The following is a 27,477-nucleotide window of genomic DNA, read 5'->3' as shown; positions in this document are numbered from 1 at the left end:
CTACAGTATAACCAGTAGAAATCTAGAATGATAATAATAATGTTTGAGATTGCCTTTACATTACTAATACATACTGTATTCCCTCTCCTGGAAACTAAGTTTAATAAACGGAGCTGCTTATAGCCCTTAGGTACATTGTTACCCCAATGTCCCTGCCTTGGGTGGGATTTTATGACTATCCATGCTCTTTGTTTTTGTGACTAAACTCCTGTGAACTTCAATGTAGAATGTATGCTCTTGGGACTGTTACCAGCAAATGGTACCCAGGGGTGTTCATATCTTTCATAACTCAGCTATTGAGAGTACTTGTATTTGTGCGACCGATGGACGTGTCTCATTTTTGGTCTCATGTTAACCTGCTGGGGATAAATAGATCTAAAGAACACCTTTTTCCAGCTGCATTTTTTATGGGAGGTACGGACAGATTAGGTCATACGTCTGTTTCGCATCTTCCTGCTTTGGGAGGGACAGGTGGTTTGTCTGTGTCAGCTATTCCTAGATAATAAAGAAGATAGACTTTTTAACGCAGCACTTATTAAGCTCCAAGGTGTCTTGTTACCTGCTCGATCAGGTATCATTGTGCCTGGTGAATTATTAAACCTCTCCTCTCTCCCACTCATTCTGATCAACGTCCAAACTCCACTGGCAGGATTCCCTCATCTTGCCGGCTTATGAAGTGAAGCCATGTCTCGGGAAATGGATTCGATTTATGCATCCACCATTGGGACCTATAAGGTAAGAATTACAGTCCTTGTCGAGGTACAGGAAAGCTCATACAGATTTGGGTAATGAAAATAGGATTATATTACTTTTTCTTACTGAACTAGACCTATATAGAACCATAGAAGAGCCTTTCGGGGCTAGATATTTCATATGTGTCTTATTTTGTACATTAGGAAATGTGCCTTGTAAATACAGCTATATTCTCTAGTCCTGTGGGATAATAGTTAGTTAGTTAATATGCTTAAAACGTTCCCAACCATATTCTGATGCCTGGATTATAGCCTACAGTAATATTGGGTGACATTGCTCTTTACAGAACATGAAATGATACACGGGGCTTTAGTAAACAGAAATGAATAGAATATATGTACTGTACATGCAGAGAAAGTCATGACATAGAGGGAAAGAAGTATCTCTTTAAAAAGCTTAAAATATATAGGGAGAAGAGACATATAAACAAAAGGGAAGAACTCCAGTATATACAGTATAGTATATACAATATATATCATACACATGAGACAGAATTAAAATAGAGCTATTAAGGAGCTTGCTATATAATGGTGGCTAAAGGAGAAAAAACAGGAAACTGTGTTCATCTAATATGATGCCTTTGTTAGAGTCAATGCTTGGTCCCTGGTCATCTTTTATTGCACTCCTCCCTTCTTAAAGGAGAACTAAAGCTTAACTAAAGAAATGTTGTACATAATGTTTTGGGCTTCTGTACCAGCCGAAGGGAACCACAGCCCTTTATCAGGGAAGATCTGTGTCTCCAAAGATGCCCCAGTAGCTCCCCATCTTCTTTTCTGCCGATTCACTGCACATGCTCTGTGCTGCTGTCACTAACTGAGCTTAGGGACCCACTCGCAATATACTGAATATATATATATATACAAGAGTCCTCTGCACTAAAAAATGCCTTACCCTTTAAACAACACAGGGATTGTTTGTCCATATATTGCAATATATTTAAGCTGGCCAACTACGTCAAAGTAATCCCATATCTGGCCAGTCCTATGCTCAATTTTATCTGATTCATTAAGAATTCTATTGCTTCATTATACATTTTACAAAGGGACTAGGTTTTACCTGCAACTTACTAGCTGCTTTCAAAGTAAAACTCCCGTACTAGGCTGCCCTTTTATTAGACACCAGTGGGATCACCTGACTATAGCTGGGAAGGGTGGGAGCTACAACATGGAGCTGGTCACTGCTCCTGTATAAACTACAACAAACAAGGGAAAGTTGTGCTCACCACTAATTTTTAAAACCATTAGGCGGGGGTGCAATGAGGGTGTGACCACAAAATACATATAGTCAAATACAAGAGTCCTCTGCACTCAACTCATTATCAATATATTTAAGACAGAGACATTTTGTGCATACTGCTACTAAAAAATGCCTTACCCTTTAATCAGATAAAATTGAGCATAGGACTGGCCAGATATGGGATGACTTTGAAGTAGTTGGCCATCTAAAATATATTGCAATATATGGACAAACAATCCCTGTTTTGTATAAAGGGTAAGGCATTTTTCAGTAGCAGTATGCACAAAATGTCTCTGTCTTAAATATATTGATAATGATAATGAGTGCAGAGGACTCTTGTATTTGTCTATATGTATTTTGTGGTCACAGCCTCCTTGCACCCCCGCCTAATGTTTTTAAAAAATAGTGGTGAGCACAACTTTCCCTTGTTTGTTATAATATATATATATATATATATATATATATATATATATATATATATATATATATATATATATATATATACACATAATTTCATATTATAAGGCTGATTAGTAATTAATACAGATAATTACTACATGGCACCACAGATACCAGTGCAACTAGCATCCGAATTTAGTAATCAGCCCTGAAGCATCAGCTTACATTAATAAAACCTCATTTTCTGCTCGATAATGTGCGACGACCCCTAAGCGACACTTTCCAAGATTGTGACCCCCTGTGACAATTTTGAAATCCTGGATCATTGCTGCTATTGACAAGCTGATGTAATAATGACATTATATGAAATATGGCATTTTTAGCCATATTAATTTTTAGGGTTTAGTTCTCCTTTAATACCTAACAAACCATTCTCTATGTTTCTCCTCTTACTCTGTTTTCCACTTTCACTTCATTATAACCATTATACATTGCGTTATCTTTTTCTTGTCTTGCAGAAAATTCTAGGTCAGTTTAATCCAGCTTTGAAAAACGTAGTCAGTCTTGGTAACAATTACTTGCGGGCTTTAAATGGTAAGTTTCTCTAAAGTGGCCTGAACCCCAGGTACCATGTCAAATGCTAGTGCTGTGTAATGGCGTGCCATGTCTATTTCTATACATTTGCTTTTTCTCTGTTGTAGTAATACTGTATATCAATTGCACACTTGCCTTTGTTACTCAAGTTAGTCCTTTAAAATATCAATTTCCAGCTTAATGTACATTATCAAAAAGTCAGTGGCAGAAGTAGATATTTGTCCTAGGGAAAAAAGTGTCAGAACAAGTCAGAGATTGGTTGAAATTCCATCCTCTTACATGGGCATAATTATCACCATTATAAGATCTATCAGCAGTGTAAAGCAGGGACATCCAAGCTGATGAACAATTACTAGGCCTGGTGATCAAACAGTGCAGCACAACATTTTCAAAGGAAATTCTCCAAAAGATCTGTGTCTATGTCCAAATTGTAATCCCACAATTCCTTCTGTTTTGCATACAAATGAGGCAACAATCTCTTTACTCAAAATGCTTTTCATGTGGATCCTCTTCCCTGACTCTACATGTGCTTTTCTGAAAACCCTGCACTGATGAGCCCCAATAAGGGCAAAACTGGTCTAGAGTTTAGATCAGCAACTGACCTGGATATTAGATCCAGACCTTAGCTCCCAGTGGGTGAGCTTCAGCCTATAGAGTAGGGGTCCCCAACTTTTTTTTTACCGGTGAGCCACATTCAAATGTAAAAAGAGTTGGGGAGCAACACAAGCATGAAAAAATCCCTTGGGGTGCCAAATAAGGTCTGTAACTGGTTATTTGGTAGTGCCTATGTGAACTGGCAGCCTACATGAGGCTCTAATTGGCACTATATTTTCTTCCAAACCTGGAATTCAAAAATAAGCACCTGCTTTGAGGCCACTGAGAGCAACATTCAAGGGGTTGGAGAGCAACATGTTGGTCACGAGCTACTGGTTGGGGATCACTGCTATAGAGTATTCCATCATAACAAAAACATCAGTGTTCGTTTTTTTTGTCCTATTGTTTCTTCTTAATTGTGCTACCCACTTGAACCTTTTTGAGCTATATAAGAATTTTATATCAAATCATTTCCTCAATCCTCCAAAATAAGGGAGAGTTTAAGAGAGCTTAAATAAAAAGCAAGGCTCTCTGTAATGTATGGACCTAGTGTATATGGCAAAGTGTTGTATTTCAATAATTGGGAAAATCTGTGCATCATTTTTTCTTTTTATCTGATGAATGAAATAAAATGAATGGAATTTGATCCAAGAAGCAACACAGTTTTCTGGCTGGTGTCTTACCCATGACAGTGCTATACCATTACCTTGGGCTTTTTAGTGCTCTTTCCCAGCATCACAGCAGCCTGAAACAGATTCCAAAAAAAGCCCTTTGAGTTATGCCTACAAAGATTCTCATTAATCCTGATCAAAATATGCATTATCTAGTATAAGTCTAAGTTTTCTTGAAAATGTTGTGCTACTCATCCGAGCAGCTTCTTCAGTTCAGCTGAGCAGTACGGAATTCCCTGGCATTGAAAACCTTAGGTAGTAAAATCACAGCCTTTAAGTTATAGACAATGAGCTGTACTACTAATGTTTTAAGCAGAACCCTTTACGGAGGAGAGAGAGAAAGAAAGTCTGGAGATGAGCTGAAAGAGTGCTGCCCCTTTAAAACAAAGTAATTCACACTTGTACCTGAGTGCATTATGTCACAGTGCAATTACCTTTCCACCTTTTATCCTAATTATAACGTCTGATCTCTTCTTCCTCCTACATTCATGGCCTCTTTCGTCGATCCCCCTCTCCTCTCCCATTTCTGCCCTAATGACTCCAGTTATCCCCTGTTATTGTTTTTTTCCATCAGCCTCTCATCTTTCCTTTATTGCTGAGAGACATGTGATAACTACATTTCCATTTCCTTTGTAATTCATTCAGAGCTATTTTTGGCTCACCGAGACAGTGTCTGATTTAGAGGCATGGTAGAACAATACAGGAAGGAAATGGATAGCTGAGGAAGTTGGAGGGCCACGGTTTTCATATATTAGGTTTGTGTAGCTGTGGGGGGAACCCTGCTGTTCATTTACTATAGGAGCACAGTGTTCATGGCCTCTGACAGTTGCATAACCTTTAAATGATGTGGGTAAATGATAAAAAATTAAGCATTTTGTGGTACCTTAGCCATTTACTTGCCACCAACGTAGAATCTCACACTACAGGGTTTCTTGTTTATTCTATTGGATTGCACAATGAAAGTCTCAATGTAGGGCGCTTAGAGTTTCCTGTAAATACTAGCTGTGTGAAGCCCCTATAACTAAAAGCTTCCTGCTGAACTCTGAAGTGGCTCCGGGTTGGTCCTTACCCTTTAAAGGAAAGTAACACCAAAAGACAAAAATGTTTTAAAGTAATAAAAATACAATATGTCGTTGCCCCATGCTGGTAAAACTGCTATGTTTGCTACAAAAATCAAACTATAGTTTATATAAACAAGCTGCTGTGTAGCCATGGAGGCAGCCATTTAATGCAGCAAAAGGAGAAAAGGCACAGGATACACAGCAGATAACAGATAAGCTCTGTAGTATACAATGGGATTCTTCAGAACGTATCTGTTATCTACTGTGTATCCTGTGCTTGAATGGCTGCCCCCATGGCTACACAGCAGCTTGTTTATATCAGCAATAGTAATGTTTCTGTAGCAAACACAACAGTTTTACCAGTGCAGGGCAACAGTACATTGTATTTTCATTACTTGAAAACATTTTCATTTTTTGGTGTTACTGTTCCTTAATTTTTTTTTTATTGAATATTTATTACATTTTTCATGTCTTTTAAACCAAAAGTTATTATGTAACATGTATATAATGGCAGTTTAAATTTGCAAAATGTATCAGTCCTATACATTGTCTCATCATATGAAATGAAATAATCAACATTTAAGTCATGTTACTTTCTTTATTGCAAGCGAGAGTGATGAAATCTTTCCTTTTGAGGTAAATACTGCGCAGTCTATTCACTGTCACTCTATTGAAATATGAACCAGGGAAGTAAATAGGGGGTTAAGGCAATGGTTGCAGAGAAATCAGTCCCGCGAGTTAAGTTGCCTCTAAGTGGGCCGTTTCAAATTCTGCCCAGGGAAACCACAGTAATTCGTCATCATATCCCATGCCTTGCATGTATGCCCTAATACAGTCGCCCCCAACCAGTGGCTCGTGAGCAACATGTTGCTGTCCGAACCCTTGGATGTTGCTCCCAATGGTCGCAAAGCAGGTGCTTATTTTTGAATGCCAGGCTTGTAGTCAAGTTTTGGTTGCATAAAAACCAGGTGTACTCCCATAATGAGCCTCATGTAGGTTGACAGTCCATATAGGGGCTACCAATTAGCCATTCCTGGTCTTTATTTAGCTCCCCAGGAACATTTTTCATACTTGCGTTGCTCCTCAACTCCTTTTACATCTGAATGTTGCTCACGGGGAAAAAAAGGTTGTGGACCCCTGCCCTAATAGTTTCCATTGTTCTGACCCATTTGACTTTGGTAATTAGAGCTTGTTGGCCTGGAAGGGAGGTACTCTTCCAGTTAGCTGCCCGGAGCATTTTTGCTGCAGTCAGTATATGTGTCGCTAATTTGTTTATTTCAGGGGCTTTCAGTGTTCTAATAGGTAGTCCCAGGAAAAATGGGTTGCGCTCTATGGGGGTGTTTAAAAATAGCCCACAGGGTACAGGCAGGCCCGGATTTGTGGAAAGGCCACCAAGACCGGGCTTAGGGCGGCAGGATGTTAGGGGGCGGCATGCTGCCCAACCACGCCCACATTGGTTCAGAAACACTGGGAATGCACAGGAGATTAAAAAAATTAATATCCTGTGCTCCAGTCCCGATGATGAAAATGTGCCCGAATAAAGGGGAGGGGACAGGGGCGACTGACGTCGCCTGGCCGTGGGTACAGGCTACCTTTTCCAGGGCCTGATTTACATAGTGGGCACCCCTAGGCACGCTGCCATTTGTCACCCCTGTCCTCTCCCCTTAATTTCTACACATGCACAAATTTTCATCATCAGGTTGGGAGCACTGGGGATTGATGAATGGGAAATTAAAAAACTATTGTATCTCATAATTAGCCCCAGAGCTTCCAAACAAATGTGGGTGTGGTTGGGCTTTATGTCGCCCCCTAAAATCCTGCCACCCTAGGCCCGGGCCTTGGTGGCCGGGCCTTGGTGGCCTTTCCACAAATCCGGGCCTGACCATTTCCCAAAACTCTTTAACTACAGTACAGGTCCACCACATGTGGTAAAAAGTGCCCCTTTCTCCACATCCCCCATAACACTGCTGGGAGAGGGTATTGCTTGAGATGTGGGCCAACCTTGTGGGTGTGTAATAATATCTAAATAGTAGTTTGTAAGCCTTTTCCATTATTATTGTATATAAGTATGTTTTGCTTGCTTTCTCCCATATAATCTGCCATTTTGTTGGCGTGATTGCCTCCTGCGTATCTCCTTCCCATCTGGTCATATAGGGTTGTACCAGGGAAGTGTTGTCCACTGCTAGATTATTGTAAAGTAATGATATTAAATGTATGTTTTGCTCTGAAGTATTACATAAGAGCTCAAAATGTGTAGGGGCCGGCGAGGAGTGACACTTTGTAAAAAAGTCTGAGATATAAAATGGCGGATCTGCAGATATCTGAAAAACTGGCGGTAGTCGGTATTTGGAAGTTTTCTTTGATATATTGAAATGTCCGCTCTGTGACTAGTCTAGTGCCAGTAACGGAACTAGGTGGGGGGCGGGCCCTGGTGCGGGCCATGCAGCCGTGTGATTTCTCTCTGCGGCTGCAGCAGACTTCAGCCGGCTGCAGCGCGCGCGATCTGCCGGGGGGCCCTGCGGGGGTGTGGGCCCTGGCCCAGTTGCACCCCCTGCTCCCTCGGTAGTTACGCCCCTGTGTAGTGCATAATAGAACCTTGCACGTGGTCCAGGGGAGAAAAGCTGTCAGGTCCTCACCTGGGGGAACCTTTTATTCCCTAGGAAGGAGCAACACAGGGTGTTTCATGGGGATAGATGCAATTTTCTCCTGTTTTTAGTGTTATTGTTCCTTTAAGAAAAAAAAACCCTGCCCTGAGGTGCCGTTTAGACTATGGAATCCTTTTTCTTCAGTCACACTGCCTTCTCTCTACTGTTTAGATTAACCAAATTGAATCATACTTGTTAAGCATGGGACAGGGTGTACAAAGTCCCAGGCAATTATCTCTGCACTCCAGGAGATTAGTCAGGGCTTTCTATCCATCATTAACAGAGGGTCCATGGATATGCAAAGGAATATGGAACTGAAGGAGACCATTTACAGGGTTTCATTCTCAAACCAATGCTGCACTTCGTGGCAAGAACAGCACCAGTATGCCCAGTATATCCAAGGTCCATCTCTTTTTAATTACCTAGCAGTCGGGCATTATCCTTAAAAGAAAACCTTTTATTTAAGGCATAAAATATCCCTTTCTATTAGTATTCTAACAAAATAGTAGAAGGTGACTGGGAAATCATTTATGCTTTGGTTCCTGGCCTCTGTGGAAGTGTCAGTCATCTGGCAGTTATTGTATAAGAGCCCATTTTTCTCATTGACTGTGGCCACAACCTTCTATACTACCTCCTATAATGATCATGGAGAGTCATAATATCTTAACTAGCAGCCAGCAAAGGTCATAGCCTAGTTATCAGTGTACATAACAATAGTAAATCATCTGGCAATAGAATTACTCACAGGCACAGCCGTGACAGGAATAATACCCAAATTTGCTTATTCCCTGTATAGATATATATTATGAAAACAATATAGAATAGGTGTTCCCTTATACTAAGCATAACTCTGTGGCAAGTGTAGTGCCCCTTCTTTGGTTAATCAGACTCTTGTAATGTGAAAGTTGTAACGGAGGCCTCCACCAGTTAAAGGAGAACTAAATCAATAAAAATGAATATGGTTAAAAATACCATATTTTATATACTGAACTTATTGCACCAGCCTAAAGTTTCAGCTTCACAATAGCAGCAATGATCCAGGATTTCAAACTTGTCACAGGGGGTCACTATCTTGGAAAGTGTCTGCGACACTCACATGCTCAGTGGGCTCTGAGCAGCTGTTGAGAAGCTAAGCTTAGGGGTTGTTGCAAATTATCAAGCAGAAAATGAGATTGGTCTGTGATATAAGATGATGCTACAGGGCTGATTATTAAATTCTGGGGCTAATTGCACTGGTTTATGTGCTGCCATGTAGTAATTATCCGTATTAATTACTAATCCGTCTTATATTGTGACATTTATATTCTATATGTACTGTATATTATCAGTGGATCCCTAAGCTCAGTAAGTGACAGCAGCACAGAGCATGTGCAATGAATCAGCAGAAAAGAAGATGGGGAGCTACTGGGCATCTTTGGAGACACAGATCTTCCCTGATAAAGAGCTGTAGTTGCCTTGGGCTGGTACAGAAGCCCAAAACATAATGTACAACATTTCTCACCTACTTCTTTAGTTACCCTTTAGTTCTCATTTAATCACTGAACTGTGTTTGTACAATATAAAGCTATTATAAGTCACCTAGATATGCATTCACCTTTTCCATAGGAAGAGGTGAGAGTCCACTGATATCTAGAAGTAAACGGACACACCTATATAGTCAAACAGTCATACAGCTGCTGGTTGTCAGGGCAAAATATGTTAAGGCTGAAAATAAGTGAAGAAAGCAGTAAAGGGCTACTGCAATCCCCATGTACTCATATTATCAAGGACATTATACTCAAGTTGTTTCTTGTGACTGAACAAGGACATGACCAATAGTTGTACCAACCTGATGCCAGTTAGAGGCAGACGGCATTAACATCTCTAACTGGCAGTATTGTGTCTGCAACAATAACAAGAGGAAAAACCAATTCCTATGAAAACAATATACATATATACACACTTGATGTTGCTGCTGCATAAAGCTATCAGCACTATTGTGTTTTATAGATATGTGTTGCCCACATTGCATTCTGTACACTTGGTTGGGCTAAAAACCTGAGGCAAACTTCCATTGCTTTGGGTTTTGGTTTTTTGTTGACCAGTTGTGCCTTAGCCAGTTTAGTAATATTTTGCTTATATTGTTATAATTATGCAGTTTAGTTATAGATGCCAGCAGGTTACTGTACGACATACAGTACATAAAGGCAAGTTAGAACAAGTGGATATAGCAAGAGATCAAGAACATCAGATAAATGGGAAATTTATTTTTGTATAATTGAATTTTAAACATGTTAAATATTAAAAAGGAAGAGGGTCCAAACCAACATTGATTCTGTGCTTTTCCACCTGCCATTCCTGGCCCTTCCCAGTGTTCTCAGTGTTATAATCATGACTGTGGGGACTTCTACCTCCTCTACACACCGGGTATCTCAAGAAATATATCAACAGCAGAATTACAGAATAGCTAAATAATAATACCAAGGAATAATATTTTTAATTAACTACTTTTAAGCAGGGCTGGGCCAAGATATTTTGGCACCCTGGGCAAAGACTTCAATCAGTGACCCTCCCCCCACCAGGTCCTGCATTACCATTTCCCACCGTACCATTCATATTTCCCCCTGTACTTGTGCCAGCACCTATCATATTGCCCCATTTGTACCTGTGCCAATGGCAATCAATTTCTTAGATTGCCCCCAAGACCCCAATCTGTACCTGTGCCAACGGCAGTCAATCCCTCAGATTGCCCCCAAGATCCCAGCATAAACCAAAACATCCATCATATTGTTACCCAAAATCTGTACCTATGCCAGCGACAGCCAAAAAATCCATCATATTGCCCCTAATTTATACCTGTGCCAGCAGGAGCCAAAAATCCATCATATTGCCCCAAACATCTGTGTACCTGGGCCCCATGTACCCGAGCCCGCAGCAGCCAATCCCTCATATTGCCCCCAATCTGTACCTGTGCCAGCAGCAGCCAAAGGTGAGGGGGCAAGAAATCGCTTAAAGGGATACTGACACCAATCTACATTAAAAGTTACCTATAGGTGATATTGATAGTTTTTCTAAGAATTTTTTTTTTAAAGTTTTTAACCCTGCCTGTTTTGACAATTTGACTGTCTTTTGTCAATGTGTCAATTACAATTTTTAACAATAATAGACTACTTTAGTTCAAATATGGCAGCCTCCTCATAGAGGAACATAGAGGGTAATGTAAAAGCAACAGGAACATTTGTTTACCTCAAAATGATAAAGCACATGCAAAGACAAGTAAGAGAAGGTTTCATTACTAATGTCTGTATTTCTTTAAGAGGGACGGTGGCTGCCTACATCAGCACCCAGGGAAAACTAATGATATCTGTTCCCCAATGGACGGAAGGAGGGAGAAGTACCTGGAGCCCTGCTCCCCAGTCTCTCTGCACTTTCATTTCAGAGCCTGCCAGTCCTTCCAATATGGTGGTCACTATATTATTTATTTATTATCATTTAGAGTACAGCTTCTTTCCTTTCCATCACCCTTTGTTCACCATAGAGCAGTTAACTAGGTGTCCTTGCAGCTCAATACATAATCAGTTTCTTCGCCAAATCCATCACCTTGAACCCAGTTCGCCAGGAATATGTTGCAGAGTTATAGGGCACACAGGGTAGGAGGTTTCATTTTACTACATCTCTCTGCCTTGTCCTCTTCTGGTTCAGTTTAAAGAAGAATAGCAAGCAGTAATAATAGCAACCATGTAATAAAAAGAAGCAGAGGAATAATATTTCCTTTTCTGTCTCAGAACTATCAGAAGTTGCAGAAACCTACTACAATGCAATTAAGAAGATTGGGGAACAGGCGCTGCAGAACGTCACATGTCAGGGGCTTGGTAAGTATGGACAAAAATTCTACAAATAAAGAACCAGTGTATGTAATGTATTGAGTACATAAGATAAGCTTACCACTGTGTACGGTGTGCCTGGTGCACATACCCCAGACCTTCAGCAGAGGGAGCAAACACCAATAAACATCAAAGGAAGCTGGCACAAGCCTGGTCCCACAAAGTAGTAGAGCTGAAGTCAGATGGTAAAAGGTTAAAAACTTACATTTTATTTTCCAAAATTAAGAACCAAGGATTGGCGCGTTTTGTGTCTAGGCTATAGCCTATGACTAAGTGTCCTTGGTAGACACGAAACACGTCAGGCCTTGGTTCTATATATTGGAAAATAACGGTTTTAACCTTTTACCATCTAACTTGTGCCAGCCTCCTTTGATGTATGGACAGAAGGCTGAGACCAGAAGAGTTGGCAAATAAAAAGCTTTTAAGTGCTATTCATCTACACATAAAATAATTACATAGTGGTATAAATCTGTGCATTTTTGCATTGGGTACCATGTTGTTAAAGTACTGGGCTGGTGTTTTGTGCAATTCATTGTGTTTTTACACACCTTTTGGTGTTTTTGGAAACACTACTGATATTTGTAGCTATAAAAATGCACATAGACTTATTGTATGTAATATTTGAATACCGTATAGGCAGAGATTCCGTGTAGAGAATTGTAGAGGCCAGATATCTCTAATAAATTTAAGAGATTTCGAATGTGGCCTTACTTGAATATGGTGGAGAATGTTTGTCTAGAACATTGTACTATAATTTTTTAGCTGAGTCACTCACATACATTCTGGATATGGCCTTACTTGAATATGGTGGAGAATGCATGTCTACAACATTGTACTATCCTTCTCTAGGAGCGTCACTTTCGGGCCAGGGCATGCACTGCTATTTCGGGAGATTAGTCACCCAGCAACAAATTGCTTCTTCTTCGGGTGACTAATCTCCCCGAACTGCATTCCCGTCGGCTAGAATGTAAATCAACGGTGGGATGGCAGTCAGATCGCTTCGGCTTTCTGAAGTCGCCCAAAGTTTCCTCATGAGGCGACTTCAGAAAACGAAGTGGCGGCAAGGCAGTTTGGGGAGATTAGTCGCCCGAAGAAGAGGCGATTTGTCACCAGGTGACTAAATCTCCCCGAATCTTAGCATGTGCCCTTACCCTTAGGGATTCTGGTTATGGTTTTACTTGAATATAATGGAGAATGCATGTCTAGAACATTGTACTGTAAATTTCTAGCTAAGTGATACACTTTAAGGATTCTGGACATGGCCTTCTTTTAATATGGTAGAGAATGCATCTCTAGAACATTTTTCTGTCATTTTCTATTTGAGTCAGTGCTACACTTTAGGGATTCTGGATATGGTCTTGCTTGAACATGGTGGATAATTCATGCTCGGGACATTGTACACTTTAGATATTCCAAATATAGTCTTACTATGGTGGAGAATGCATGCTTGGAACATTGTTCTGTTATTTTCTAGCTGAGTCACTCATACACTTTAGGGATTTTGGATATGGTCTTAGTTGAATGTTACAAAAACACAGTAAGTGCTATAATATGCAATGAAATATATTCTGTTCATTCAGAGGTTGAGGATGTTTATATTGAGTTCACACTGAGACAAGGTTTATGATCTAAGATTAACCACTGGCTGCAATTCAAAACCAACAGACAAAAGGGGAAGTTAAAATAAAGATAGAATCAGTCAGGAGAAAAATACAAGTTTTTTTTTTAAACTGCAAACTGATTAAAGGCCGATAAGAGAGGTTTTCTATTGCTTGTAAAAGTGGCTTCAATGTTCACATGTTTGGGTGTGACGATTGTCAGAATTGGAATTCAGTCTTGTACAAACAGCACAACTTCTACTCCGGCTAAAGTGAGTCACAGCTGGAAATGGTGTTGATATATATAATTTATGTGAAAATATGAAGGGGTGTGTGTATGGATGCTGGGTTTTCATTTGGAGGGGTTGAACTTGATAAACTTTGTCTTTTTTCAACCCAATTTAACTATGTAACTATGAACAGCTAAATAGCACACATTTTTTTGTGTATCTACTGTATTAGCCCCAGGCCCAGAACATTAAATTCTGACATGGATCACTTTAAAGGGGTCTATCACATTTATGTTACATTTTCAATTAGTCTTTATTATTTCTTTTTTATAGTTTTTTGATTATTCGTCCTTTTCTTCTGAATCTTTCCAGCTTTCAAATGAGGGTCACTGACCCCATCTAAAAAACAAATGATCTGTAAGGCTACAAATGTATTATTTTTGCTAGTTTTATTACTTATCTTTCTAATCAGGCTCTTTCCTATTCATATCCCAATCTCTTATTCAAATCAATGCATGGTTGCTAGGGTAATTTGGGCCCTAGCAACCAGATTACTGAAATTGCAGACTGGTGTATATTAAATAAAAGGCTAAATAACTCAAAAACCACAAATAATAAAAACTAGAAACCAAACACAGTCATACTTAAAGGGCAAACAACCCTGTTAAGTACAATTTTGCCATAACTTGTGTACAGGTGGGGCACAGTGTCATTATGAATCATATCACTTTTAATGAAATATAAGAATAAAAAGATTGACTTACGCACATAGACACTTACAGACACATCAGTATGCCAGCTTTCTCAGTCTTGCTCCAGGTATTAATGTCCTAAATGTATGATTATTAATGGTGTAGTGCTTGGGGTCTGTATAAAGTGGTCAGCATTGGGAAAGAGACTACTGCTGTCTGGATCTCTGCATGTATGGCCTCCTTTAGTCTGCTATAGGAAGGGCCTTATCTTCTCCCTACTATCTTCCCACCTACAACTATTATGTGCCAGTTTGTGTCCTTGCCCCACAAAGACAGATCTAGCTCTGGCTGACTTTTAAAAGGTTCTTCCCCTGTGAATCAACTTTTAGTATGATGTAGAGAGTGATATTCTGAGACGATTTGCAATTAGTTTTCATTTTTTATTATTTGTGGTTTTGAGTTATTTAGCTTTTTATTCAGCAGCTCTCCAGTGTGTAATATCAGCAATCTGGTACAGAGTCCAAATTACCCTAGCAACCATGCTTTGATTTAATAAGAGACTGGGATATGAATAGGAGAGGCCTGAATAGAAAGATAAGTAATAAAAAGTAAAAATACATATGTAGCATTTATTTTTTTAAATGGGGAGCCCCCCCCCCCATTTCAAAGCTGGAGAGAGTCAAAAGAAGGAGACAATGCAAAACAACTATAAAAAAGAAAAATTAAAACAAATGGAAAAGTTGCTTAGAATTAGCCAATCTATATAACATATTCAAACTTAACAGGAGGGTGAAGCATATCTTTAAGGTAGAGATACACTGTTTTATCCCTTTTATTGGCCATTGTTGCCTATCCCTGTCCAACATTCCCAGTGTCAGACTGGAACACCAGGGCCCACCCAAAAACCTTAGACCAGGGGCCCACTCTCAGTACTATTATCCTTCCTCTCCTCACTCAAGTTCTATTCTCCTATTCTCTTTTCTTTACATACTATAATCTATTATTCCATCTATTTAGCCTCTTTGTTCTCATAGAAATAGGGAATGGCTATGCAATAGGCCAAATGTTTAGAAGCACAAGGGCCCACTGACACCTGGCCCCCCCGGAAGTTTTCCTGGTATCCTGGTGGGCCAGTCCGACACTGAACATTCCTATTTAGATCTAATTCATTAATACAATCCATGAGTAGTGCTGTAGGGATTGTGTATTTGGTATCAGGGAAGTGTTGGACTAAGAAAGGCAATGCTTTTTGCATGTTTGGGGTATTATTTGATTAAGGCATCCGTGTGTGGTCCTTAGTCCATAGTCGTGTTTCACATAAATGGAAATATGGGTTTAACAATCACTCTGCTGTAGATATAGTGATATCCAAAAAAGTAAATAAGCATTTGTCTAACTCTACAGTTGGGAAATCAATGTATTAAATAATAACTTGCTAGATGAAAGACTAGCTAGTGGCACTCACAATGACGTATGCAAATGTTTCCATATAAAGGGTATAAGGTCTGATTTTGCCAGCACTGTTTGTAGCAGACTGAGAAATGACTTGTGCCTCTTTCGATATTTATTTTCATTCTAGCCCTTAATAAGTGATTATAAATCTCTTGTTCTTAATTAGAATTTTGCTGGTGCTAAGTTAAAAGGCAAACTACCAGTCTTTCCCTTTTCAGCATATAACACTTTACATGTTCGCAATACTTCACAGAGATTTGTATAAATACAAAAGAATAGCAGACTAAAGCATGCATATAACCTACACCAATAACCTATATAACACATGATTCATAAAGCAACTGGGAAAAAAGGAGTCCTTGTGTCTTCAGTGAAACTCAAAAGGGAAGTTAAGTTTCATGAAATGGTGACAAGTGGAGACTGCAGAAAGGCACTTTTTATTACTGGAACGAAAGGGAAATAGGTTCCTTGGCTGATAAGCTTCAAGTTCAGTTTCTGATTAGTCTGCATTGATACCACTGGGTTTCTGTAGAGACTGAAACACCTACATTTTATTTGCTTTCTGTTGAGATTTCATTGCCCAGAATGAAGCAAGGATTGTGTGTATAATAATAAAGGAGAACTTGAAGTGCTTGAAACATATTGTGTGGTTGTTATTCAGTATAGTTTATCAGTGAAGTGGTACATTTACATATTTATGGTTTAGTGCTTTTTGGTGTGGAGAGATGACGTAGCTAGCCCAAGGTAACATGGGGCATGTAATGATATGCAGGCATCCCTGACGCACAACCCTTTAATGGCTGAGACACTCCTATTCAAAGTGCAGCAAAGTGCTCAGATAAAATCCTCAAATTCCCTTTCATTAAAAAGCCTCTGCTTGTTGCAACCTAATAAAAGATGTTATTGTCCCCACAGGTCAACTGCTCATCCAGATGGCTGACAACTGTAGAACTGCCAGTGCTGGGCTGAATATTGTGGTAAGCTGCCTTAGAACCAGGGATGAGTACAATCACACAAGTTGTTTAAAAATTAAAAGTTTATTAATAACCTTCCTGGTTTTAGTGGTGGAACAATGGTTACAGTAAATCCTTCCAGGCCCTCGCTGTATATCATGTGGCTTCACTCACACAGAAATGGGTACAGTGGTTTTTAACCAACTGGTTAACAATTTATTAGTTGGAACAGCATCAAAAGAGGTGCAACCGTAGAATCAGTCACATCAGGATCACACACAAAACTTCTCAGTTACGGTCAGTTGTGATCCTCACCATTGGGTATCAGCTACAATATACCAGTGCTCGGCGTGGTGAATTTCCAAGGAATTCTACACTACTAACCCTCTATAGCCCTCGCAGGTGCCTGCCAAATGCCAGTTTGAACTCCTACAAATTGATTCTGTTAGGAGAAGGGAGTTGTTTTTTCTTAAACATTATTTTACATAAAGGTTCAGAGCTATTGTAATGCTTTGTATGGACAATATGCTGCCAGTGGCATGTTACTGGGCCGCACAGCAGATTATTTTTCAGGACTCCAAAATGTCTAAAGATTGACCTGTTTTAGCAATTATATATTATATTAATTAGGGCCTTATGGGGCCCCTATACTTCCCGGGCCCCCTGCAGCCGCAGAGTCTGCTTGTAGTTACTCACCTGTATCCTGCTACCCCTTACATACATCCTACCAATACATCAGTGTCATTGTTAGTAGAGCTTGTGTATTGTCAGCTACAGTATGTATATATGTAAAACTGATTTAACCAGTGTAAAAGGGGAAAGCAGGGCCATATTTAAATATAACCACCAAGGGTCTGCATACGTGATGTCACTTCCATATGTTGGGGGAGTTGTTAGGTCTCGTGCCACCAGACCTTAAGTGTATATCACTTCTTATAAACTCTCAGTCTTCACACAAACTGGCAGTTTTTACTAATTTCTTGGGTTTGCCAAAATTCTATGTATGCTAGAGCTAGACTGGCAATCTGAGGATTCTGACACCAAATTCTGAAAAGCCCAGTATTACATAATACATGTATGTGATAGTGGCTGTATGATAAAGATTTGCTGAGATATATTGTATATTTCCTTTTCCACTGTAAATAGATCTCCCTGTATCTAAAGGGATTAAAATCAGTAGAATGTGTATCCCTGCTGCCTGAAACACCAATGGCATGTTCTGCTGCTTTTTCCCATCTGTACTATGTGTATTTATATTAGAATTAGCTGGCTCAGTGAGTTGCTAGGTGCTGGCTTCCAGGGATCAACTAGGGGTAAGCAGAAGAGGCACGTGCCTAGGGTGCAAGGCTGCAGGGGCGCTGTGCATATACCTCCTCTATCTGCTTACCTAACCCTAGTCCTAGTGACAATAACCTACTGGACCTCCTACAATCTGGTTTTAATCCATATAACTCCACTGAAACTGCCCTGACCCGACTAACTAATGACCTTTTAACAGCTAAAGCCAACAATCATTTCTCACTACTAATACTGCTTGATCTCTCAGCTGCATTTGACACTGTAGATCACCCTGTCCTTCTCCAGTCCCCCCATTCGCTTGGCCTTCGTGACACAGCCCTGTCCTGGTTCTCTTCTTACATCACTAATCATGCCTTCAGTGTCTCCTACAATGGATTAGCATCTTCTCCCCTACCTCTTTCTGTTGGGGTTCCTCAAGGCTCTGTCCTGGGCCCCTTATTATTCTCCCTCTATACTTCCTCCCTCGGCAAACTAATCAACTCGTATGGTTTCCACTACCACCTCTATGCTGACGATACTCAGATCTATCTCTCCTCTCCTGATCTCAACCCAGAACTCCTAACTCGAGTCTCCTCCTGCCTGTCCGCTATCTCTACTTGGATGTCGCAACACTACCATAAATTAAACCTCTGTAAAATGGAAATGGTTCTCTTCCCTCCAACTAACACCAGTAACGGAAGTATCCATCATAGCTAACAATTCCACTATCACCCCGTCTCCCCAGGCCCGGTGCCTTGGGGTTATCCTAGATTCTGCCCTTTCCTTCACTCCTCATATCCAGTCACTTATTAAATCATTTATGAACAATACTTTTTGGATATGCTCTTACCCTGCAGCCAATAATTTTAATACAATGCGGTAACACGCAAAAATCCTCCTTAAAATCACTCACCCTCTAACTGGGTGGGTTCAGCTGCAACTGCCCCGGACCAGTTGCTTAAATTGTTACTCTCATTAAGCATTCAAGTCAGGTAACTCACCGCTCCAGGACTCTGGCTCGGGTGCGACGCCCCAAACCCTTGGCTTAGGGAGGTCTAGCCGACAATCACTTCAAAATTGCTGCGTGCACTTTCACAAACCAGAGGTCAGCGGTGGATTAAAAAGTAATTTTATTTCTCCTCCTAACGCATTTGGGTGTTAACACACGTACTCATAGGCATGAATGAAAAATACAAACACGTCCATTAAAAAGTATCAGGAGTTAGCGTCACATCCGGCGCACATTCGGTATATACAAAGGAACTTTGATCTTTAGTCTCCCTGACAGGGTTAATTAGAGGAGATACTGCGCTGGATGTGACACTAACTCCTGATACTTTTTAATGGACATGTTTGTATTTTTCATTTATGCCTATGACTACGTGTGTTAACACACAAAACACGTTAGGAGGAGAAATGTTGGGGAAATAAAGTTACTTTTTAATCCACCGTGACCTCTGGCTTGTCAAAGTGCACGCAGCAGTTTTGAAGTGATTGTCGACTTATTAAATCATGTCACTTCCCAGGGGCGTAACTACAGAGGAAGCAGACCCTGCGGCTGCAGGGGGCCCAGGAGGTATAGGGGGCCTATGAGGCCCTAATTAATGAGAAATGTCAATATATATTGGTATAACAGGACAACCTCTGGAAATGTTGGGGGGCCTAAAATTAATTTGCTGTGGGGCCTAGTAGCATCTAGTTACTCCACTGTCACTTCCACCTAAGGAACATAGCCAAAATACGATCAGATGAGTTCCCAAGGACCTGGTATGGGTATCAAACCTGAGCCCCAATTAATCACAGGACTGGGGCATAAGGATTTTACATTATTTTCCCCAATTATAGGACTTATTACCTCACACATTTATATTATTTAAACACTCTACTTAAACAGACCCCCTAGTTACCAAGTCATACAAACTGTGATTGCTTACTGGAAACTGACTATAAATAAATTTCCTACAAATTAGCTCTTACATTACACATAGTGCCCAACTGTCCTGTTTTTCGCGGGACAGTCACGATTTTGACAGCTCAACCCGCAGTGCAAGGTTTGTTACTGAAATGTCCCGACTTTCTCTTTTATCTTCTGCACTGAACAGCCAGAAAAAGATACAAAGTTTCTAATTGAATTGGCTTTTTGCAGAGAGCCCAGAATAGATACTTAGATACTTTTGTAACAAATTAAGATAAGCAGGTCTCTTGGGGATGCTGTGATTTGCAGTTTAAAGGGCAATTCACCTTCATTAGCAAAACTTTAATAACACATAAAAACCACAGAAATGTGTTAAAACTTTGATAACCTGACAAATTTTGTAAAATAGACATGGTAATTAGGGGGTGTGGCCACAAAAATTGGTGTGGTCAAAAAATTGCCTTGATTTTCGCAGCAAATTTGTCTCTCTTTGGGAGGTTTGCATTACCTTATCACCAATGTCATTGTGTACAGACTTAGTCTAGGTAAACAGGTTGCTTTCCCAACAGTGCTAACATTATACCGGCTCTCTTCTCCTTATTATTAAAGGGTATGTAAACCCAACCATAACCCCGTCACACAGCACCCACTAGTTTTCTAAAGAAGTTGCCGAAAAATTTAATTATAGATGTTCACCAATGATAATTCTGATCAAAAATGTAATTATAAATGTAAAAGTGTGTAAAACTGGCAAATAAGAATGTTGAATCCCAGCACCATGTCAGGCATCTTGCTGTTATCTTAAATATTGAGATAATTATGTCATTTTTGTCTTCATTATATTACACCGGAATCAGACATGAGACAGACTGGTTTAGTGGTAGGAAACTGTGCTTAAATCTTCCAACTCCACTTGCAGGAACAAACAATGTGGTGCCAGATTGATTCAGGTCAGCTGGGATTCTCAGAGGAGGATTTTTTGGATTTTAAAGCAGTCGCTGGCTGTGGGGATATGGGGTATAGTTTTGAAAAAGTTTTATTGTGTACTATTGCTTTAAGAATACAACCCTGCTGTTGCTGAACTACAGCTCCCAGATGCCTCAAACTTTATTATATTTTACATTATTCTGGGGTTTGTGGTCCAGCAAGAGCTGCGTAAAGTTTAAATCTCCTTTAACACTGTGCTTGCAGGGGAGGGATGATGTAGGGGTGGCTAATCACTAGTCCCCTACAGAACAATAAAGAGCGTAGTAAAAAAAAGTTATAGCTCACAGTAATGTAAAGCCAATGGACCAATATACAGTAGCAGCACAGATGCTATTCCAGATAGATAATTATATCTAATATTTGGCTGGTGTCTAATGTGAAGGAGAAGTCTCTTATTATTGTATTGTATCTAGTTTCAGACTCTTCATGGGGAAATAGTGCAACAAATGGACAAGAACACCAAGCTGGACATGCAATTTATAACTGTAAGAACTGCTGATATTTCTGCTTTATCTGTGTATTTCTCTATAATACCCTATATTCCCCTGTATCTCCTTCCCAGAGTCATACTTAGATATAACTATGGCAAACACAGGTATTACAGCTGACGAATCTCTCTCCAACAGGACAGTCAGAACCGCTATGAGATGGAGTATCGACATCGTTCAGCAAATCTGGAAAAGTGCATGTCAGAGGCCTGGAAGATGGAGAGACAAAGAGACCGTAACCTAAGGGAAATGAAGGTGAGAGACAGGCAAAGTGCTAAATACTGCAAAACTCCTCAATTTGGTATACTGAATGTTTTCTACTGGCACTAATTGCTTATCCACTCCATTACTATCAACTCTTTATTAGCATTTTTACTTATTGCTTAGCCCCCCCAACAGTTCCCACCAGACCATACACCCCTATTTAACCATATTTTTCTTCCTTGTATGGATCCTGACCCTCCCAAATCTACCCTCTGCCCCTTTAATTAGGAGAATGTTAATATGCTGCGCACCGATTTGCTGGCATTTGTGAAGGAGAGTCAGCGGGCTGCAGAGCTGGAGGAGAAGCGCAGATATCGTTTCCTTGCAGAGAAGCACTGGCTACTGTGCAGTTCCTTCGTGCAGTATCACAACCGGGTGAGTGCCAACACATGGTATCAATGTTCTGTCTACTCAATACAGGTGAGCTGGCTGGGCCACCGTTCTATTTATTTGTATTATTCGCAGTGACTATTTGAATGTTTCATGAGCCTTTTCTATGGAAAGGTAATCAGTCATGCTGGGTAACATACATGTTCCTCTATATAGTATCCAGAGTTAGTTGTTACACACTCCATATTCTGCCTATGTCTAAGTGAATGTATAAGATATATACAGTAGATAACAGATAAGACATATGGGAATAAATATGTGCCTATTTTTGAGATGTTCCTCACATATTAGTTGTTACTTAATTGGGCCTTTATGTTCAGGCACAGGGTTTGCTACAGGCCCGAGTAACTCCATGGAAAGAGCAAATTGATGCCAGCAGATCACAGACTGCATCCGGGCCTCAGAACTTTGCACCCAGCAGGCAGGCTTCTACCTCAAGGGACTCCGTGCCCCTGGTAAGGAAATAAAGAATTGCGGCCGTCCACAGAAAACTTTTGTGGGGGGCAAATTTGTCAACCAAAAACAATCTGTTGTTCTAGACCAGTGATCCCCAACCAGTAGCTCGTGAGCAACATGTTGCTCTCCGACCCCTTAGATGTTGCTCCCAGTGGCCTCAAAGCAGGAGCTTATTTTTGAATTCAAGGTTTGGAGGCAAGTTTTGGTGCATAAAAACCAGTTGCACTGCCAAACAGAGCCTCAATGTAGGTTGACAATCCACATAGGGGCTACAAAATGGCCAATCACAGCCCTTATTTGGCACTCCAGGAACATTTTTCATGCTTTTGTTGCTCCCCAACTTCTTTTACTTCTGAATGTTGCTCACGGGTTCTAAAGGTTGGGGATCCCTGTTCTAGACTAAGTATGTATACAGGTGCTAAGGTAAGCTAGGCTAGATAGGAAATTAATTTATTAGCAAAGCCCAGCAAGTTACTCACAGCTTCCATGATACTTCAGTGTAACTAGGGGGTGCTGGTTAAATAGCGAGTATAAATCATGAGAATGTGTTACACTGTACATAACACACTTAGGGCTAGGGCCAGACGGGCCAAAATCCACAGGCCAATTTCAGCCCCTAATCACTAGCAGAATCCTCTTCTCTGTTCACGTCCGGAAGCCTTGTGCCGGCTCCAGTGTGAACACACTTGGCAGATTTGTGTGTTTGTGTCTGAGCAGACACAAGGCTTCCAGGCATGAACAAAGAAGAGGATTCAGCTGGCAGTCAAGGGCTAAAATCAGCCTGTGGATTTCAAAAGGCTGATTTCTGCCCCATCTGGCACTAGCCTATGGGTGAAATTATTTGGGAAAAAAGATTTCCATCCTTATGCCCCACTTCTGTTAGTCATGGGGGGGCCATGTTAAATACCCATACCATGTGCTTCTAAAAAAAATTCATTTTCCCTGTGTTCTCTGTGATTTAAAATGTGTTTGTGGTACAAGTCATCCACCCAGGGTTTTGGAGGGCATAAAAATATTTTGCTGTGGGGCATCGTGGGTATTTCAGCTGATCCAATCATATTTAGCCCAAAGAACAGACCAGGGAGCTCTTGTTTAGATGATTTAAGCACATCAGAACTCGTGGAAACAACTGAAATACCTTGAGGAAGAGCACATAAAAAGGCACAAATTGTGGAATACATTTTAGAGGAAATATGTGAGACAAAAAAACATACATACAGTTTGCCTGGGTACCTACAGGAGACATACAAGGCTTATGGCACACAGGCATTATGCCAATCCGAGGGCATCAGCTCTCTCTTACAAGCATTACCAGCAATACTTACCTGAATATACAAGTACAGCATCCTTACAATTTAGTTTTTCTCCCTAAGCCACCAAGACCTGTGGATAGAGAGCAGAATGATAGCAGAGCCTCAGTACGATCTGATTCCAGTAGGAGAGGTCTGCAAAGAACACCATCTACAGGTGAGCACACCTCTCTGTATTTACTGCTAAGCACATAAGATAAGATAAGCTTATTCACTTACCTTTATGAACTTTTCCCCAGGATCTGTAGGCAGTTCACAGCTCACCCGTTCAAGTTCCTTCGGTGAAGTAGCAGTAGCAGCTGTTGCAGCAGCTGCAGCAGGTGCAGGAGGCAGGCGGGTCCAGGCGATTGTAGACCACAACACAGGAGGAAACCGGACCTTGTTGCAGTTTAAAAAGGGTGATCTCATTACTGTGCTGGTTCCGGAAGCCCGAAATGGATGGCTTTATGGGAAACTGGAGGGTCTTTCTATGTGAGTATGAACAGATGCATGTTTAGAGTTCAGTGTGCTGGCATATCCCTATAACTTCTCACTTGGATTTACCTGATATATCTACATTCTGCTAACTGAGACACAGTAATGGTGTATTGTCCGACCCTTGCATTAGCTCCTGAGTTTGTATACAAGCACCTCGATCATTGTGCTCTAGAGGCTGCACATTAACTCTTAGGCTCCTTAGGACAGAACCTGCATAATACATGTGTTTCCCTAGGTTTTGAATTGCAGCCAAACTCTTGTAATACTGGAGAACCCAACTCATTCCTGTATGGCTAATGTAAAGGGCAGGCTAAGAGGAAAACTGTACATGACATAATTCTACAATGAAATTTTAATTGTATTACAGTATGACCAATACTTACAAGTGCCATTCCAATGTGAAATACTAAATATTCTGCTTATTAGCAACAGGTTCCATTAAAATCCCAGTATACCTCTGCAGCCAATTCCTAATACCTGAATATCCCTGCAAAACTTTGTAGAATACCTTATGCAGTGCATCCCCATGGGCCCATCTAGCCTGTAAAAGAACCCCTTAAATGCCGTGTTACAAGTACTACAATTCATAAAACACTGTACCTGCCCATGAAATCATCTGGACGTTCCACCAATAAAAATTTGTGTGTTTTTTCAACACTGTCTTTACAATAACATGTAGTATAAAGCGATTGATAGATCTGAATTGGTCATTTGACATATACCGTTGGATAAGCCCATTCTGCTTTTGTTTTTCCAGGAATGGCTGGTTTCCAGAAGCTTATGTGAAATCCTTGGACAGAGACCAGGACTCAAGGCAAGACTACAGAACCTATTTAGTTAAAATCTTCATGTCAGACAGGGCTAATAAATGAAGCAGATTGCCTTGTTTATTTTAAAAAAAAAATGGATCTCATTAGTCATTAGAAAATAAAACTAAAAATAATGCTTTAGTTCATTAGACAGATCCAAAGGGCAAAACAATAATTCTTCTCTACAATCATAGTGGCCCCCTACAGCCTGTAACTATGACTTGACCCAACTAGCTGCACTAGGTATTTACCTGTTCTTCTGTAGGCAGTACCCCATGATAAAAAATCAGTAACAGACAGTTACATCCTCAGAAGCAGATTCAAAAAGCCATAGATAAGCTAGATATGATCTCTTTTATTTGATAAACCTTGAAACAAAGCTGCAAAACCATTAATATTAACATATAAATATAATATATTCTATGGAAATATTAGTAATACAGGTCTGGGATCCATTATCTAAGAACTCATTAACCAGAAAGCTCCGAATTACAGGAAGGCCATTTCCCATAAACTCAATTTTAAGCATATCATTTTTCTCTGTAATAATAAAACAGTACCTCATACTTGTTCCTAACTAAGATATAATTAATCCTCTCTGAAGGCAAAAAAATCCTACTGGGGTTATTTAACGTTTAAATGATTTTAATAGATTTTAGGTATGGTGATCCAAAGTATAGAAAGATCCCTTATCCGGAAAACCCCAGGTCCCAAGCATTCCAGATAAAAGTCCCTTGCTTGTAACATATTAATATAATATATATGTACAACGTAAGTTTCGATGATGATTTTTAAAGCTATTTAATCAGAATATCATGTTTTTCCTTTCAAACCTTCAGGTCATTCCCTTTGCGCAGTGCACACAGTACTGGGGATCTCCTGGATGGGTCAGATAACTTCCCAGAACCAGATTACAGACCCAAACCCCAGGTACAGGGATTATCAACCCCAAACAGCAGAAGAGGAAGTGAAGCAAATGTGGCTCCTCCTCCTCCTCCATCCAGTGGCAATGTAGCAAGGGTAAGAGTTCTTAAAAAAACTATATGGTCAGCTACAGGTCTGGCAAAAGGGTTTTCATATGCAACCTGTTTCAAATGTCACCAGATTATATTGTTTTTAATCATATTTGGCTGATAAAAAAACTCAAAATACTTGTTAGCTATATTATAAGCTGAAATGCTTTTTAGATACTCATGCCTCAAGCAGGGACCTAAGTAGTCCCAAAAGCTTGCATTTTTTAATCTACTCAGCCAATAAATCACCATTTTTGTATTTTCTGGTTTTGCTTTATGGCTAACATGGTACACAACTACTATAGGGGTATACCTTCACAACACAGCTGGGGTAATTAATGGTATATTGATTTGGGGTACAGTCAAGGGCGTAACTACAGAGGAAGCAAACTCTGAAGATGCAGGGGAGCCCAGGAGGTATAGGAAGCCCCAAGAGGTCTTAATTAATTAATCAATTTTAATATATTTTCGTAAAACAGGACAGCCTCTGGAAATGTTGGGTGCTCTAAAATTATTTTGCTGTGGGGCCCAGTAACATCTAGTTACGCCACAGTGGTACTGAGTGATTTTTAACATTTTGTTTTAAAGTGTTTCAAAGAGTTGACCTTGCAGAGTTTATTTGTTCAAAGCCCCCCCTTACAGACCCAGCAGTGATGTCTTAAGAGAATGACATCAGCAGTGACATCTTGAGAGAATGTCGCCCACTTATCCTCAGCAGTGGTTAAACTATTATTAATTTGTTTTTACTGCATTTGGGCAGAGATGCCATCCCTAAGCACATTTCTGGTCTCTGGGCAAATTCAGTGCCGGATTTGCAATTGAGGCCCCCCTAGACCCCCTACTAGGGTTGCCACCTGGCCAGTATTTTACCGGAATGACTGGTAAAAATGATGCTTGACCCCAATGTTATTAATAGGGAAAAAATCAAAATATATAGGAAGGCCGGTATTTTTTTCCAAAAAAGGTGGCAACCCGACCCCCTACCCTGGTGCACGTGCACCCCCTACTCTCAACGTACTTTAATATCTCCCCTATTCTGTTGGCTCCCGCGCTCCCCCTATAACTGTAGGAATGCCGCCTTAGGCCCGGGCCTTTGTGGCTTTGCCACAAACCTGAGCAAATATCAGCTCTCTGGGGAAAATGCTTCTTTAAAGGAGAACTAACCCCTAAAAAATGCCATATTTTATATACTGGACTTATAACACCAGCCTACTGTTTCAGCTTGTCAATAGCAGCAATGATCCAGGACTTCAAACTTGTCACAGGGGTCTCCATCTTGGAAAGTGTCTGTGACAGTCACATGCTCAGTGGGCTCTGAGCAGCTGTTGAGAAGCTAAACTTAGAGGTTG

At 40.3% G+C, this 27,477-nt stretch overlaps 1 protein-coding gene across 1 annotated transcript in view; it reads left to right on the top strand.

Annotated features, from left to right (window-relative positions):
• Positions 1-524: 524 nt before the first annotated feature.
• The window catches only part of baiap2l2.S (BAI1 associated protein 2 like 2 S homeolog), a 34,840-nt gene continuing 7,887 nt past the window's right edge, over positions 525-27,477 (top strand). The window contains exons 1-12 of the mRNA XM_018261252.2: positions 525-735; positions 2,907-2,982; positions 11,718-11,804; positions 16,704-16,765; positions 21,335-21,406; positions 21,548-21,664; positions 21,902-22,048; positions 22,384-22,518; positions 23,893-23,986; positions 24,069-24,300; positions 25,064-25,120; positions 25,955-26,135. Of these exons, the coding sequence (XP_018116741.1) occupies positions 685-735; positions 2,907-2,982; positions 11,718-11,804; positions 16,704-16,765; positions 21,335-21,406; positions 21,548-21,664; positions 21,902-22,048; positions 22,384-22,518; positions 23,893-23,986; positions 24,069-24,300; positions 25,064-25,120; positions 25,955-26,135 (1,311 nt within the window). The 5' untranslated portion in view covers positions 525-684. The remainder of the gene's footprint in view (positions 736-2,906; positions 2,983-11,717; positions 11,805-16,703; positions 16,766-21,334; positions 21,407-21,547; positions 21,665-21,901; positions 22,049-22,383; positions 22,519-23,892; positions 23,987-24,068; positions 24,301-25,063; positions 25,121-25,954; positions 26,136-27,477) is intronic.

The sequence above is a fragment of the Xenopus laevis genome, chromosome 4S (genome assembly GCF_017654675.1).
Source record: "Xenopus laevis strain J_2021 chromosome 4S, Xenopus_laevis_v10.1, whole genome shotgun sequence".
NCBI classification, from domain to species: domain Eukaryota; kingdom Metazoa; phylum Chordata; class Amphibia; order Anura; family Pipidae; genus Xenopus; species Xenopus laevis.
Note: the sequence above shows the minus strand (reverse complement) of the source record. Positions and strands in the feature narration are given on the sequence as shown.